At 33.1% G+C, this 15,442-nt stretch overlaps 1 protein-coding gene across 2 annotated transcripts in view; it reads left to right on the top strand.

Moving 5' to 3' along the window:
* The window catches only part of PSIP1 (PC4 and SRSF1 interacting protein 1), a 28,972-nt gene extending 14,203 nt beyond the window's left edge, over nt 1-14,769 (top strand). Inside the window, exons 6-15 of one of the 2 annotated variants that reach the window (XM_072656016.1) lie at nt 3,082-3,184; nt 4,739-4,814; nt 6,858-7,086; nt 9,214-9,332; nt 11,155-11,210; nt 11,668-11,738; nt 11,992-12,093; nt 12,196-12,409; nt 12,956-13,067; nt 13,375-14,769. In XM_072656016.1, coding sequence (XP_072512117.1) covers nt 3,082-3,184; nt 4,739-4,814; nt 6,858-7,086; nt 9,214-9,332; nt 11,155-11,210; nt 11,668-11,738; nt 11,992-12,093; nt 12,196-12,409; nt 12,956-13,067; nt 13,375-13,435 — 1,143 coding nt within the window. In that variant the 3' untranslated portion in view covers nt 13,436-14,769. Of the gene's footprint in view, nt 1-3,081; nt 3,185-4,738; nt 4,815-6,857; nt 7,087-9,213; nt 9,333-10,287; nt 10,657-11,154; nt 11,211-11,667; nt 11,739-11,991; nt 12,094-12,195; nt 12,410-12,955; nt 13,068-13,374 lie in introns of those variants that run through there. The other variant, XM_072656024.1, reaches the window with a different exon arrangement.
* The last annotated feature ends 673 nt before the right edge of the window (nt 14,770-15,442 follow it).

Below are 15,442 nucleotides of genomic sequence, written 5' to 3' on the forward strand. Positions count from 1 at the left end.
TCTATTGCACCTCCAACTCAGTGGACAGGGTAGGGAAAAGGAGGAAGACTCAGCAGTTTTATCACTTGTTTTCAGTCCTTTCAACTGGACTGTTTTAGGGTGTCCACTTAGAATGTAGAATGTTGTTTAATTTTAGACACTGCCTGAAATGACTTTTTGGGATCATCTTTGAATTTCAGTTATCCAAGTTGTTTCTGCCTCCTAGTACATGGATATTTGACAGCTGGCTGTACTTAAAGTAATTGGAGGTATTTGAATGGCTTTTTATAATTTTAGAAGTAATTGTATCACATCTGTTTCTGTGAACCCTATAATGTATGTGAAGATTTTTATGATCCATATGGTTACAATCACCTTTCTCAAGATTTATGGCTTTATTAAGATTAATGAAGCCACTTGTTGCATTCAGACTAATATTTTAGTGTTTTCTAGTTTCATAGTTCTAAGTTAGCATTCTTCATGAGAAGAAATGGTTTAATTCTTACCATATCCTGTGAAACCAAAAAAAAAGTAAATATGCATTTGTGAATTTTTTTGATGTCTGATTTGTTAATGTGCTGAGAATAAAAGAAAAACCCAATGGGAATGATGGAATCAGTTGATTAAATAAATATTCAAGTACTCACCCACATTCATTATATTTCCAAGGGGAATCCAGGGAAATTTAAGACAAAATAGTCCTTTCTTCTTGGGTAGCTTGCATTGTAACTGCCAGAATCTTTCTGCAATAGCATTCAAAAAGATTATTTCAATATCGTAAAAGTGAAATTAGATAAAAGGAAGGAAACAAGTAGATTTACCTAATTGGTAAATTTTATATTTTGAAATTAATGAGCTACTTTTAGTCTAGTTTTGTATTAGTAACTGAGCAATACACATGGATTAAATTTTACATTTGGCACATTATGACTGTCAAGCACCTGTGAGAGCTGCAAAAATGTGTGACAGCTTGCCTGCAGCTTATGATGTATCTTTAGAAGTGCTGGCCAGATAGCAGAATTTTTTGAAATGTTTTTCAGTAAAATTTTTAAAGTAGGAATGCTTTTTTTTGTTTAAAAACAAATCCGTAGAGGCAATGTGACATAGTGGACGTGTTTCCCCAGCTGCATGTTCCCTTATGCCAATGAAATTACATATCAAAAATCCATAGTATAATATGGAGACATTTCATAAACTTCCGATTCAAACATCATAAAGGCTATGTAAGCACTTTAACCGTAACATGGTATTTATTACACCATAAAATAATGCTGTAATTTGAAGTAGTTTTGTCTGTACATCATAAGACCGTTGTGGTTTAACAATCATGAGAGGGCTTTAGTTCTTCTAAATTACCTAGGTAATATAGTCCTGGAAAAAACTCCTGAACAGAGATGCTTGATTGGAGTTCTTAACCTTTAGAGTGCCTTTAAAAATAACTTGATAACAGACGTGCTCAACCATACTGCCTCTGAACAGGTTTGCATATAAAGAACAGATTGACTGCACTTCAAAAATGGAAATGAAGCTGTGGAGATAGGGTTAATCTACATAGAAGGAGATTCTTTACTTGGACATTTCATAACCAGTTTTTCTGAGTAGTGATTTAAACCTACCTTCCTGAGAAATTTGCTTTGTTTCTAGTGTTACCTGAAGGTTTTTAAAGCATATTGAACATAAATGCTTTACCTTGTGAAATACTTGGCAAGGGTTCTATATTGCTAATTTAATGAAAAATCCATTAGTATTATCATTTCAAAATACGAACATAGTTATTATTTTTCTTTTGCATGATATTTACAAAAAGTTGATGACAATTCTTCATGTTACATCCAAAGATATTTTTTTTGGAGGCTAGGGCTAGGAGGTGAAGGGGGGAGTATATGGGGTTGCAGAGGTTAAATGAAGCTAATGCATCAGCAGTCTGATAGATCTTTCTTCATGCTCCTGCCTCCAGTACTGTAGTACTGGGACAAAAAAAGTTTTTTGAGCCATGATCTGTAGCAATATCACATGAAGAGTTTCAGATATAAAATGTTAATCTACTTAAGGCTGCTTAGTCTTTAAAATTTCGGAAGGAACTGATGTTTCTTGTATTGTGTGAGAAAATGGGTAGAAAAGACTGTTCCTAGAACTTACTGTAATCTTAGACCTTAATAACTTCACTCAGTTTACAGTTTTTCATGGTTTGTAACATTTACCTCAAATCTTAATAATTTCAAAGGGTTTTCTTTAAAGAGGCTGGGGATTTTTAAATTTTGTTTTTATAATCATTTCCAGGTAAATGTTGAATTAGTTCAGCATTTTCTTTTTTAAAAAAATTTTTTAATTCAGTCTTTCTCCAGTCATATGTACAAATAAATTTTCAGCATTTCTTTAGTTTGACATTTTCATCTCACTATCACATCAGTGGGAGTATCACTTTGTTGACTGGACTGAAAGGAAAGCAAGTGTCTAATGAATTGATACCTCTTTTCCCTAATCTCTCTGCCCACTTTGAATTGGAAACTTCTATCAGACAGTAATCAAAGAAAATACAAATAAATTCTTATGAGGAAAAGGTTAGAGGCAGGGTTGTTGTTGTGCCATAGATCCCTTTTCAGAATATATTTTAACTTTATCTAAATTCCAGGTAGAGGTTAGTAAAAATTAAGATATCTTTTACTTAGGGAATAGATACATGTTAAATTATTAAGGTATATGTTAATAGCTAAAAAAAGACCTTGTCTTTTTGCTTTTAATATTTCCTCATTTGTAAAATTAAGGGTATTTGAGGTCAATGAAAGTTACTTCTTTTGGTGGGGGCGGAGAAAGTAACCTTGGTTGTGTATATCACAATTCTTCAAAAAGCAATAGTGAAGATGTTTGTAATATTTTGTTTAAAGCAGGCTCACAATATATATATACTAGGCTCCCAATAGGGTATGAAAGAATATACAGAAGTTCTGTATGAGCCAGTCATATTTAAATAATTATACTCAGCATACAGAAGTGATGGAAATATTTTATATTAAATATGTGTGCCATACTGTATAGGGATTAAACTTTTTAAGACTACTGTTGGGGAATAAAATCCAACCCTGCTAATCTTCTGTGATCCAGGCAGAAAAGCAAGTAGAAACTGAGGAAGTAGGAATAGTGACAGCGGCAACAACAGCGACGTCCGTCTCTCCAAAAGTGAGTCCTAAAAGAGGAAGACCATCAGGTAGGGTTATTAATAACTGACAGCCTTGTTTATCAAGTTCACTACCTGAATTGGATTGATTTCACATCATTTTGTTTTTCCTTAATATCATTACCATTGTCTAGGGTACAGTTTATAGTTGAAGCATTTAAAAATGAAAAAACAGTAGTCTAACTAAAGCAGTGAGAGGTGGTGAATGTCGGGGAACAGTATGAAATAAGTTTTGCTCTACATCTGGGAATTTGTAAAAGTAATAACTTTAAAGTGGTGTCTTAGATATGTATAGTTGTATACCGTAATTTTTTTTTTTTTTTTAAAGAATTCTTCATGGCTTCATTGTGAAGCTGTGATTCATTTCCTTGGATGTTGGGTAATATTCAACTTTTTACATTAAATGAAATAATCATTGTGAGTTGGAAAAAACCTTACTCAAGAAATAAGATATTGTTCTTATTAATGTATACGTATTAGTTCCCTGCTATTTGAGATCATAAAAGAGGAAATGAAATATATATTATGTGTGTATACACATAGACACACACATATATTTGCACCTGTATAGCAAAATGAAGTGGAAGAAATAAAAATAGACTGACACAGGAAATTTAGAAGTAGTTGAAAGTCAGGGCTCAAAGGATGTTTATGTGACATTTATTAAAACTAGGAACTTTACATTTTAATTTTTATTCTAACATTTAATTCACATCCAAGTGTAATATTTAGGTGTAATATATCTTTGAAAAACAAGTAAAAATAGTTTTTTGGAGGTATTAACTTAAATGTATTATTACAATTGGTGTGTGTGTGTATATGTACACACACACACACATAAAGAGGTACATGTTATAGATATTGAGGTTGTTACCAATTCACTATCCTTAAATATTGGAGTAGCTGCACATTGCCACTCAACCTTGATAGACAATACGTATGTAATTGAAAGAAAAATGCTAGTCACAAATGTGAAGATCCAAAATGAGTGGGAATGTACATCACTACTAGTTTAGCAAAAGACTTAAGTACTCATTTATAGAGGTCCTTATTTTCTTTTCTTTTTTTTCTTATTAGGAAAATGATTGATTTCCATTCTGTCATATTTCTATTTTTTTCGATTTTGATAGTATAAAATAATTTTTCAGAAAGTTATTTACAGAATTTTTTTTTTACCTGAAAGAGATAAATCCTATAATAGCCACATATGCTATTAACATTGCTTTTAGAAAACATTGATCTCCAGAAGGTATTGCATTTTGTGTCTGTGAAAAAGCAAAGTACAAATTGTGATTTAAAACTTTTTATGTTAAATGAAATAATCGTTGTGATGTTGGAAACACAAATCACTCAAGAAATAACATGATACTTCTTCACTCTCATTAATCTTGCCTTTTTACATTTGTTAGTTGGGACAAATTGAAAGAGATAATTGTAAGGAAACTATTCTTTTGACTATCCAGTTATACTCCATAATGAATGAAATTAACAATCAACTACAACACCGTACTTTTTCAGTTAGATTGTAACTTGAAGAGAAATTTGTGATTACGAGCTAACCTATCTTTTGTATGTCTTTGTTAGCTACTGAAGTAAAAGTTCCGAAGCCAAGAGGGAGACCCAAAATGGTGAAACCACCTGGTCCTTCTGACAATGACAAGTGAGTGTATTTCAAACATTATTGATGCAATGTTTATATGCTTGTCTTCTCACTCTCACAACAGAGTGGTTATTACATTGGATAAATTGTGCAGCTAACACAAAGTTTGGTGCTTCATGAAGAATAAAAAATTGCTGAATGGGATTTTGATAAGAGTTGGTTGTTCTTTCAATCTATGATTAGTATTCTATTATTTCCTTAGACTTAGTAAACTTGAAAGTATTAAAGTAACTTTCGCATTTTACTTCAAGTAGTACATTGGTTGGAATGCATGGTGTGTATAAAATGCAAAAGGCGTGGTTTTACTTTCAGTAGCTTCTTGTAGAAAAGCTAATTAGCAGGAAAAAATAGTTTATGTAATCTTTCTACATAAGCAAGTAAAATAAAAACTGAAAAAAAAAATACCTACTATGTAACAGGCACTATGCTAAATACCCTACAAATATAATCTTATTTGATCCCCACAAAAATCTTGGGAAGTAGGTGCTGTTATTATCCCGTTTTATTGGTAATGCTTGGGCAGAGTTACAAAACTAGTAAATATCTAAGGCTCAATTTGAATTCTGGTCTTCCTGACTGCAGATCCAGTGCTTTCCTTATATACCTAGACATTCACTTACCTTTTGAATATTTGATGTAGTAGGAATTCCACTGAATATTTTAGAACAGTCCTAAAAACAATTGAAGTGTAACCATACGGGTGTGTATTGTACAAAATTGCTTATCTAAGGAATGGGTATTGGCAAATGAAGATAAAATTAAAATCACGAATCTTGTTACTTCCTCACTTGAACTGGGTAACCGCATATTAGAAGTATTTTGCTAGATTCATAAATACATTTCAACAAAGTAACTGAATACATTGGAATATTGTTTTGCTAGTCCGTTGATCTTCAACACATTTCAGGATATTGATTCAATAGCCCATTTATTCATATTCTAGTTAAAAGATAAATTTTTTTGGTATGTAAAACTTATTTTTTATTGCTGTGACAGTTAATCGTGTGTAAGTGAACTCTTCCTCACTTTCTTATTATGCAAGTAAAAGGTTGTGCTGGACATAATATCCTTTACCTATTCATAGGTCTTATGTCTCAGAAAGAAGTTTGCAGTTCTCTTCAGGCTATTACTGAGGAATAGCGTAAACTCCAGAGAACTCTTGAATAGTATAAAAATCTGTTCATGTTACTACCCAAAGTAAAACGTATGGTGATGTGATTATCTACAAATAGATAGAAAATTGTGATCAGATAATAGAACTAAGATTTAGAGTTACAATATCTGCTTATAGTTTTCCTTTGCCGTTCAGATTTCTGTAAGAATATATAATATATATAATTTAAGATGTGGACTGTATACTGGAACCTGATTTAAAACATGGAGGCAGTTTTACCCAACAAGTTGGTTTGGTCCAGTTTGGTTGAGCAGAAATTGTATTTTATTATTAACTACAGAATGTACATCATATTTTGGAAAACATTTTTATTACAAATTTGCTGAACAAAGTAGATTGGAATAGCTTGTCTATAAACTTAAGAATGATGAATTTGACATAAGAGAAGAGATTGAATAACAACTTGATTTCTCCAGTTTTTGTGTTGTTTTTTGTTTTGTTTTTTTCTTGCAAACATTAATGCCATTTTTTTGTCAGTCTTGTACTGTGTAACTTGTCAGTCTAATGCTTGGTCAAGGTAATGGAAAGTGTGAAAGTGTTTTAGTGAACTGCTTTGAGTAATGAGGAACATCATGCTACTTCAGCTCTACCACTGACCTCTGTCTCTAAGAAACCTCATGTCTATACTTAAGACTTTTCCCAAGCAATGCACTCTTTACTTGTACTTAAGAAGAGAGGATTGTAAAGAATACTTATTTTTGTTTGAGTGGTATAGCCCGTTCAAAACTGCAATTTGTAATCTAAAGTGATGCCATTTTTCACTTTGAATAAAACATCTAATTTATACTTACTTACTCGTAAAGTCATTTGTAATTGAAAAGATGCTTTAAGTTAGGAAATTTTGATATTATTTTGTACTATTAATATAGTGTTACCGAAGAGGATAAAAGTAAAAAAAAAGGTCAAGATGAAAAACAACCAAAAAAGCAGATGAAAAAGGATGAAGAGGTGCAGAAGGAAGAAGATAAGCCAAGGAAAGAACCAGACAAAAAGGAAGGGAAGAAGGAAGTTGAGCCAAAAAGGAAAACTACAACAAAAGCAGGCTTTGCATCAACTTCTGATTCTGAAGAGGAGGGTGAAGATCAGGAAGGTGAAAAGGTGGGCTTACTTTATGGGTGTTTCTAAAAGTCCTTGCTTTATTTAAAAACTTAACACGGCAGCACAATTTTCCTACCTTTGAATTGTGTTAATTGTAGGACAAATTTGAATTCTGAAAGATTTTCCCAATTTTTTTTGTTTCTAATTCCAGACTATCAAAGGAAATTCATCTGAGATTTATTAAGAGGAATAATAGAATTTTTAATGCTTAATCTACCTTAAACTTAGACCTTTGTTACTATGAGAATGAACAACCTCACTTTTCAAGAAACAAGGTCACTGATCGTAAATCAGATGGTAAACCAAAAAGACTCTGTAACGTCCCAAATCATGTCACATAGCAGGATGGATAGAGTATGGCCCTTGGGATGAGAAACAGTGGTTATGTACGGTACTTACAGTTTGCATGTAGTGCTTTATACCTGTCAACTAGGAAGACCTAGGATCAGATCCTTTCATATTTAATAACTAATAATAATAACTATAAATGAGTTGAGGATTGACAATTATAAGCCCCTGACTGAATTTCTTTTACTATTTACCCCAGTATTTCTAATTTCCCTCAGTAAATTAGAACAGGGGTCAGCAAGGAAGGACAGGCTGTTGTGTTTTTTTAAATAGCCTGTTTTTCAAGTTTTAAAGCCATTGGGTTTGCTGCGGGGTTAAGGGGTGGGTGGGTGCAAAATGTAAGACAATGACAAGAGATTTAAAAGATAGAAAAAGAGGAGTATTAAATAAGGAGGCAGAAGTGGCCAATCCATATTTCATTTGAGGATCTTTTGCAGAGGAGGTGAAATCTCATTTAACAGGAATAATATGAGAGACTTTAGTCAAATACTATATTAAAATCTAGGGTAACCGTATCTACAGCCTTCCTTGCTCTACCAATCAAATAACAATTTTGTTAATTTTGGAATTGGTATTGGCATGATCCATCCTTAATGAAGGACGGATCCTTCATTACTGCTTCCTTACCAGGGACAAGTTACCTTTCTTTAACCTTACTCTTTAACTCTTAGTTTCCTTTGGTTGAATGGAAAAAAATATGAAGTGCTTGCTTCCAGGGCAACAGCATTCACATTCCAATTGGGGGAGAAAAGTTAAACTATGTGGCAGGTAAGGTGCCCTGTTAGAGAAAGGGGACATCTGGGTGGTAGGATTTCAGTGAGGCAGGTTGTGGAAAGTCTGAATTGGATTTCAATTAAGAAGGAAATGAAGCCTAGTTATGTCTTTTGACTAGGAGTTATTTTGCATTTAGAGGTCTAAGGCATGATAAGTCCAGCACTCTATTGACTAATATCAGTATCACCCTCCTTACTGTCCTAATCAGGCTCACTGACTTGGTTTGAAAAGTTGCTATTTGTTTCTTATTTTCAGTCTTTGAAAGTACACTTAATAGTGGCCAGTTATGTCTACCAGTTCTTTCTGTTCCTGAATTCATTTGAGTCAAATGACTTCAAAACCTAACAGCTAGTTTGTATACTTTCTCCAGTAGTGTTTTTTTTTGGTGGGGGGAGGGTCATTACTGAAGCAGAATTTTGTAAGTCCTGCCTTTCTCAAAATCACTATTTTGCAAATGACAAGAAATTTGTTTTCTGAAAATGGTTCATAATGTGATTAGATACAGGCTTTTATTGTCATTTTTGCTAATGCTTTTTTAACACTTCTGAGGTAATATCTATGGTATGGACAGTATTATTTTGGAACCTTTTTTGCCAATAATACGGTCTATCAAATTTAAGTACTTTATTGTGAATTATGAAATACACATCATTTTGGGATGAATTTTTATGATTCATGTGTTACCATTGTGTACACAATTAGTTAACTTTAGGATGTTTTAATCAGCATAAGATATTGCCTGGAATAACTTAAGATTTTCCTAGCTCTGTAATTTTTGCAAATGTTAATGACCACTTATCAATCTTAACGCTTGGCATATCATAGATGGACATGTGAAAAGGGCACAGAGGCTATATAATTAGGTTTTTGCTTGCTTGGCTATTAGTTTGGTGACTGGTTAACTGGAAATCTTCCATTTTACTTTTCTTTTTAATTTGTCTTTTTCAATAATCACTTCCATAAGTTTAAAATTTTCCATTTTAAAAAATTTTCAACATGAAACAGAAGAGAAAAGGAGGAAGAAATTTTCAGGCTGCTCATAGAAGGAATATAATAAAAGGTCAACATGAAAAAGAAGCAGCAGACAGAAAACGCAAGCAAGAAGAGCAAATGGAAGCCGAACCGTAAGTTGGTGTTTAAATGGCTTATGTTTTCCTCTTGTGTCTAGAGATACATATTTAAACAAGAGCAGCCGTGTCAGCTTTTGCGTTATGATACATATGTAGATCTCATATTGTTCTATTTTGTCTTCTGTCATTGTCTATATTTCAGTTACATGTTAAAAATGTAACCTTGTCCATTTTTGCAGTGACAGGAAGCTGGAATTCAATAAGGTATCCAATTCAATAAGGCTATCAGGTTTTGTTAGGATGTAACTGTTAGTAACAGAACATTGCTTTTCTGTTACTATTTACTTGTGTTTATCATTGTCAGCGATAAGAAAGCATGTTTGGTCTTTTCACTACTTATCACCACCCTTTGCAAATGTGCCAGATTATTGGATTCAGGCAAAACTTCACTCATTCACAGCTAGTGGGATTCTAACTAGGACAGCAGTAATTGAAATTCTGCCAAAAAAAAACTACTATCCTCAAATATTTGAGGTATTAAAAATTGATAAGACTATATATTTACATAGAAACCTTCACTATAGAAATCTTCACTTGTAAAAATTATGTCCTATTAATAGAAGTATAGTAAAGATACTTGGCAATTGTTGTACAAAGCACTTTGAAAGAACACTGATCCCAAGTTGATTAATTTTTTATTTATTTAAACCCCTTGGACCTGTTCGTACCTAAGCCTTGTTGAGATATACCATCTTTCCTCAGGAGTTATTCCTGTTTCTAAAAATATTTGCAGACTTTTCCAATGATTAACAAAATAACCCCTAGTGCCACTTGACACTATTTCTCACTCTCATCATTTATGGCTTTAAGGATTGTCTAAATTGTCAAAATCAAATTGTCTTGATTCTGGTGTGTTTCTTTATCATTATTTAACAACTTTGTAAATAGTTTTTTGTTCTTGTAAAGCATTTCAGATGGGGAAATAAAGTTTATTGTATTGTATTCCCAGCCAAACAGCTTGTAATCTACAATAAAAAAAAATGGGGGCTCAAACCATTTATCCAGTTTCTACAAAGAATGCGAGTGGAGCACAGGAGATGAAGATCTTATGACACTCAGATGACTGAATTTATTCCCCCGATGGAAGAATTTTGTTCCAGATTGCTAGAACGGGCATTATCATTTTGTTGAATTAAAATTGTCGCAGTTTTTCTTAGGGTACACAACACTACACGTTAAGGAGAATCTAGGTGTTGAAACTGGCATAACTGGCCAGCATTCCTGAATGTTTCTTTTCTGTTGAATTCTTTTAGTATGTTAGCAGTTGTGAATGATAATGTTCAAGTACATTTTAAAATAAAGATTATTTTAAAAGCTGTTTTTAGATATCTCTTTGTTCTTGTGTATTTCAATTGGCTTATATAACGTGGACGGAATTCCAAGGTATTGGATATTTAGTGAAATAATACAAAATCTGCTAATGGCAGATTAGCAAAGACTAAAATATTTTCAGATTTAGGAAATAGCTGATTTTTCTGACATAGCACAATTGTTAAAATCAAATTACTGGGATGTTTCCCCCTTCATCTACGTAATATTTAACATGAATGCCACTTACTTGTTCTACACAATTTTAAATCTCCTAAACCCCTTATCTCATTATTATTGGAATCAAATACTCTTATTATTTCAAGAATCAGTTTTACAAATACAGATTTCTGGTGAAAATGGTTTGAAGTTTGCTTGTAAGGGATCATGTTGAGCACTAAAAATGGGACTGATGAGTGCCTGAAAATACAGGGGCTTTTAAATTACTAACATTTAAAAAACCTTTGGTGTTACAAAGTTGTAAAATATTTCTGTTAACATTTGATAGGCAGAATAAAGATGAAAGCAAGAAGCCAGAAGTTAAGAAAGTGGAGAAGAAACGAGGTTAGTAGATGAAACAAGCATTACCCTAATACCTAAGATACATAAGGTTAATAAGACAGCTGGATGTTGTTAATCTGAGCACTTTAAAAATTTGTGTTAATATGGTTGTGTAAGTTGAAACAACAGGTTCACTGGGGGGATGATGTGAATCTGAAGTTTCTCCAGCTCTAGCTTTTTTTGTGCTGGACACAATCAGTATGTGATAACTTGTGAGTAACTAGACAGCAGTATCTACTGGTGGGAAACACTATATAAGGGCTTAATCCTTAGTGGAAATAGACACTGCTTATTTTGTGTGTGAATGGATTTTTAATTTGTAGAGACTTCAGGAGATTAGACTTTTGCTGCAAGACCAAAGCAACTATGAGAAATTTAAGTTATTAGACAACTTTAAAATTACGAAATATTTTGAGGAAAGCTGATGTTGATTCACCTTATTTTCTAAATTACTTAATAGAAACATCAATGGACTCTCGACTTCAAAGGATACATGCAGAAATTAAAAACTCCCTCAAAATTGATAATCTTGTAAGTTTATTATGGTGATTATAAAATAGAGGAAGCATGGTATCTGCCATAGTTTGATAATTTGTTGTAATGTGAAGGGTTTTAGATAAGTGTGGTAGTTTTTAAAAAGTATTTAAATATCAAACAATATATTTCTTGTTTTAAGTCTATCTTAAAACAATTTTGAGTCAGACCACAGAGTTATAGCTTTAACTGAAATTTTGCATATTGAGGGCAAAACTCAAAAAGCTCCAACTTTTCTTCTGTTAAAAAGGATGTAAACAGATGTATTGAAGCCCTTGATGAGCTTGCATCCCTTCAGGTCACCATGCAGCAAGCACAGAAACACACAGAGATGATTACAACGTTAAAGAAAGTAAGCGATTTGCCTTTATTTTCCTTGAGTCACCTCTAATCGTTGTATTTTGACTATCATGAATGATAAATGTGATCACTAACATTCCTTTGTCCTTTCCAGATAAGGCGCTTTAAAGTTAGTCAGGTTATTATGGAAAAATCCACAATGCTGTACAACAAGTTTAAGAACATGTTTTTAGTTGGTGAAGGAGATTCTGTTATCACACAAGTGCTGAATAAATCACTTGCTGAGCAGCGACAACATGAGGAGGCCAATAAAACGAAAGAACAGGGAAAGAAAGGTCCAAATAAAAAGCTAGAAAAGGAACAAACAGGTACGTAGTGATTTCTTGTAAATCTGTGGTCCAGCTCTTTTTACAGTTACATTTACATGTAACTCTACTGCGTTCAGTAAAGTTAGACAATATGGTGGTGGTTGCTGCACAAAATTGGAGAAAGGAGTGGATGGAACTGAACCTTCTGCTGGCTACTACAATCATTCACTCTCTTTGATTCCTGCAGCAACGTTATTTTGTAACCATCTGATAGTAGAAGAAGGGGTATCTAATTTTCTCCAGCCCCCCACTGTCTATTTAAAAGTAGTTCATTTGTTGTACCTTTTGGATTTTTAATGACCCATCAGTGTTTGGCTGCAGGATGTTGTAACTACTGAAACTCTGACTTGGAGAATACAGAAATCAATTTTGGTGGGCAAGAAATAATGAATGCTTACTTATAAACAGGAATTTAAAATTTACATGCAAGCCAGCTCTTTTATTTCCTTGCATAAATACATAAAAGCTTTTGTTTTTAAGTATAGATAATCTATTCAGGCTATTTAAAAATAACTTACTGTTAATTAAGGTATTTTATTTCGAAAGGTTCAAAAACTGTAAACGGTGGATCAGATGCTCAAGACAATAGCCAGCCACAACACAATGGAGAAAGCAACGAGGAAATTAAAGATAGGCATGAAGCCATCGTGAAGAAAAAGTGAGGATATTTATTGGCTTTTAGTTAGTTGGGTTTTATTCCCAAACTTGTATTTCATCTTCTTTTATTTTGTTTCTTGTTTGTTTGTTATCGTTGTTCTGGTTCATTTGTTCCTCAAAATGGGAATGAAAGGAAGTAGTTACATTGAGTTGCAAACTCATCTCAGGGCTGCTCACTGAAGTTCATTAAAGAGCAAAGCTACTTCAGCCTTTTAAAAGTTTAAAATGAGATCTAAAATGGTGGTGTGGTACGATTCTTTGATTGAGAGTATGTACTGATCTTTACTTCTCCCCCCCCTTACTTTTAGAACATCCAGTGAAGAGAGAGAGCCTGAAAGAAATCCAAAGGACTCAACAGTAGAAAACTAATTTTCAAGAGAGGATTGTCAATGTTTTCATTTCACTGCTGAAAGTTTTAAATAATTTTTATAAGCATAGGTTTTGATGTTTAAGAACTTGTTTTAAGGGGAAACATTCCCTTTATATCTTCGTTTTAAAAGTAAACATTCTTGCTGATTGTGTTTGTGCAGTATTAACCGCTATATACACAGTAAAAAGTGTGTGTCTTTGGGAGGAGAAAGATCCATTTAGGCAATGTTAAACTGCTTTTATTTTTTAAGAGTTAGAGTTGTAGTATATTTTTTGATTATTGTATGTTAATGTGTAGTTAATGGTGGTCAAGAGTTACTTTTTTTAACTGCCACCTGTATAAACCCTTCCCATGTTCTAAATACCTTGGTATTTTTTTGTGCATAGTTTTTACAAATCTTGTATTTACTGTCTTTTCACTGTTTTGTGGTTTTTGTAGAAGTTAAGCATTTTTATAGTAGCTGAAATGTTACTTCTATATAAGAATACTCATTCACTCCCTTTTATAGAAATTAGTATTAATCTTGAAGATTCCATTTGCCAGGTTTTCCTGCTTTGTAACAATTGTGATGCCTTTTTTTTCAAGCAGTTGGGTAACCCAGATGGCAATTTGGGAAGCAGTAACTTTTGTTTTTAACAGGCAAAAATCACGTGTACGTTTTCTTTTTTTGTTATAGTAGTAGTAGTTGGCCATAATTTTATGAATGAAGCTAGATAAACATGGTTACTAATTACTGTAAGTGGAGATCTAGAAAGTTAAAGGTGGTTACTGGGAACAGTCACATCTGTGGAATTCTTGTCAGTAAAACTGGAGGCACTCAAAACAAGAGTGGTCTATATGAGGTGTTCCAGATTTAATTGACTATAAATTCAGCTAACATGTAAATAGGCCCCAAAATAGACCATTTAAAGGCACTTCCTGTTGTAAAAGTGAATGAGGAGAAATGACTGGTAACGTATGAAACGTACTATTAGTGCAGTAGTTCAAGCAACAGCAGTACTTACAGATAACAGTGTTCTAGGTTGTACACTTTGACTACGTACGTATATTTCAGGACTTCTCAATTACTCTAGAAAGCATGTCAGAACTTTTTGTAGACATTTCCGCAATTCGGAGCTTGAATAAACTGGTTAACTTGATTTAGAAGATCTATGAAGTATTTTCAAGAGGCAAGAAGGTACAAATGAGAGCTTTGTTGAATACTGCTACGTATGCCAGTGATATTAGCAGTTGGCTCCTAATTTAATTTTTTAAAGATCAGATTTATTGTAGTTAATCCAGAGTGTCAATGTAAACTTAATCAATTTTGATTAAAGAATTTTGTCAATCTGAACCAGTATCTTGTTTGATCAAGATTACATAACAATACCTTTTCTGATAAGGAATCTTTCACTACAGGTTGCAGTAAGGAAGACGGCACCTATACTCTCTAATATACGAGTCACTCAACTTTTGGAAAGCTATTCCTTCATTCAGTTGAATGAAGTCACCACTGTGGTGTGTAGACTTTCTTCTTTGCACCTTAACACATAATAAAACCCCAGCCCATTAAAGTTATTAACTTTCAGGTAGAGTTTTTGTAGCCCCAAGCTACAGAACAAAAAAAAAAATCAAAACAAGTGGTAACTTGGCAGAAACATTTATAAATCGAACTTTTCCAGTTCTTGGTACTTTTCAGGGTAATAAGTGAAAAGTCAGAAAATTGTAAATATTTTAAATTAGGGGAAAACATGACAAAAGTTCATATGATCACCAACCTTTTTACACGAGCTTCTCTTAAGCAGTCTGATGAATGCAGATGCTCTCAACATCCAGATGTAAAAGATGTACAGCACACAGCCCCTTTTGAACTTCCTTCCCAGAGATATTGGTGAAGCCTATGGATTAAAATGCATAAAACAAAAATGCTAAATACAAAAAGATTTCATCCAACTGCTTATTGTCTCGGGAGAGGGGATGGGAAGGGAGGTAGAATACTTGTAATGAAAGACGTTAAATTTCTGCCC

The sequence above is a fragment of the Notamacropus eugenii genome, chromosome 1, assembly GCF_028372415.1.
Source record: "Notamacropus eugenii isolate mMacEug1 chromosome 1, mMacEug1.pri_v2, whole genome shotgun sequence".
Lineage (NCBI taxonomy): Eukaryota > Metazoa > Chordata > Mammalia > Diprotodontia > Macropodidae > Notamacropus > Notamacropus eugenii.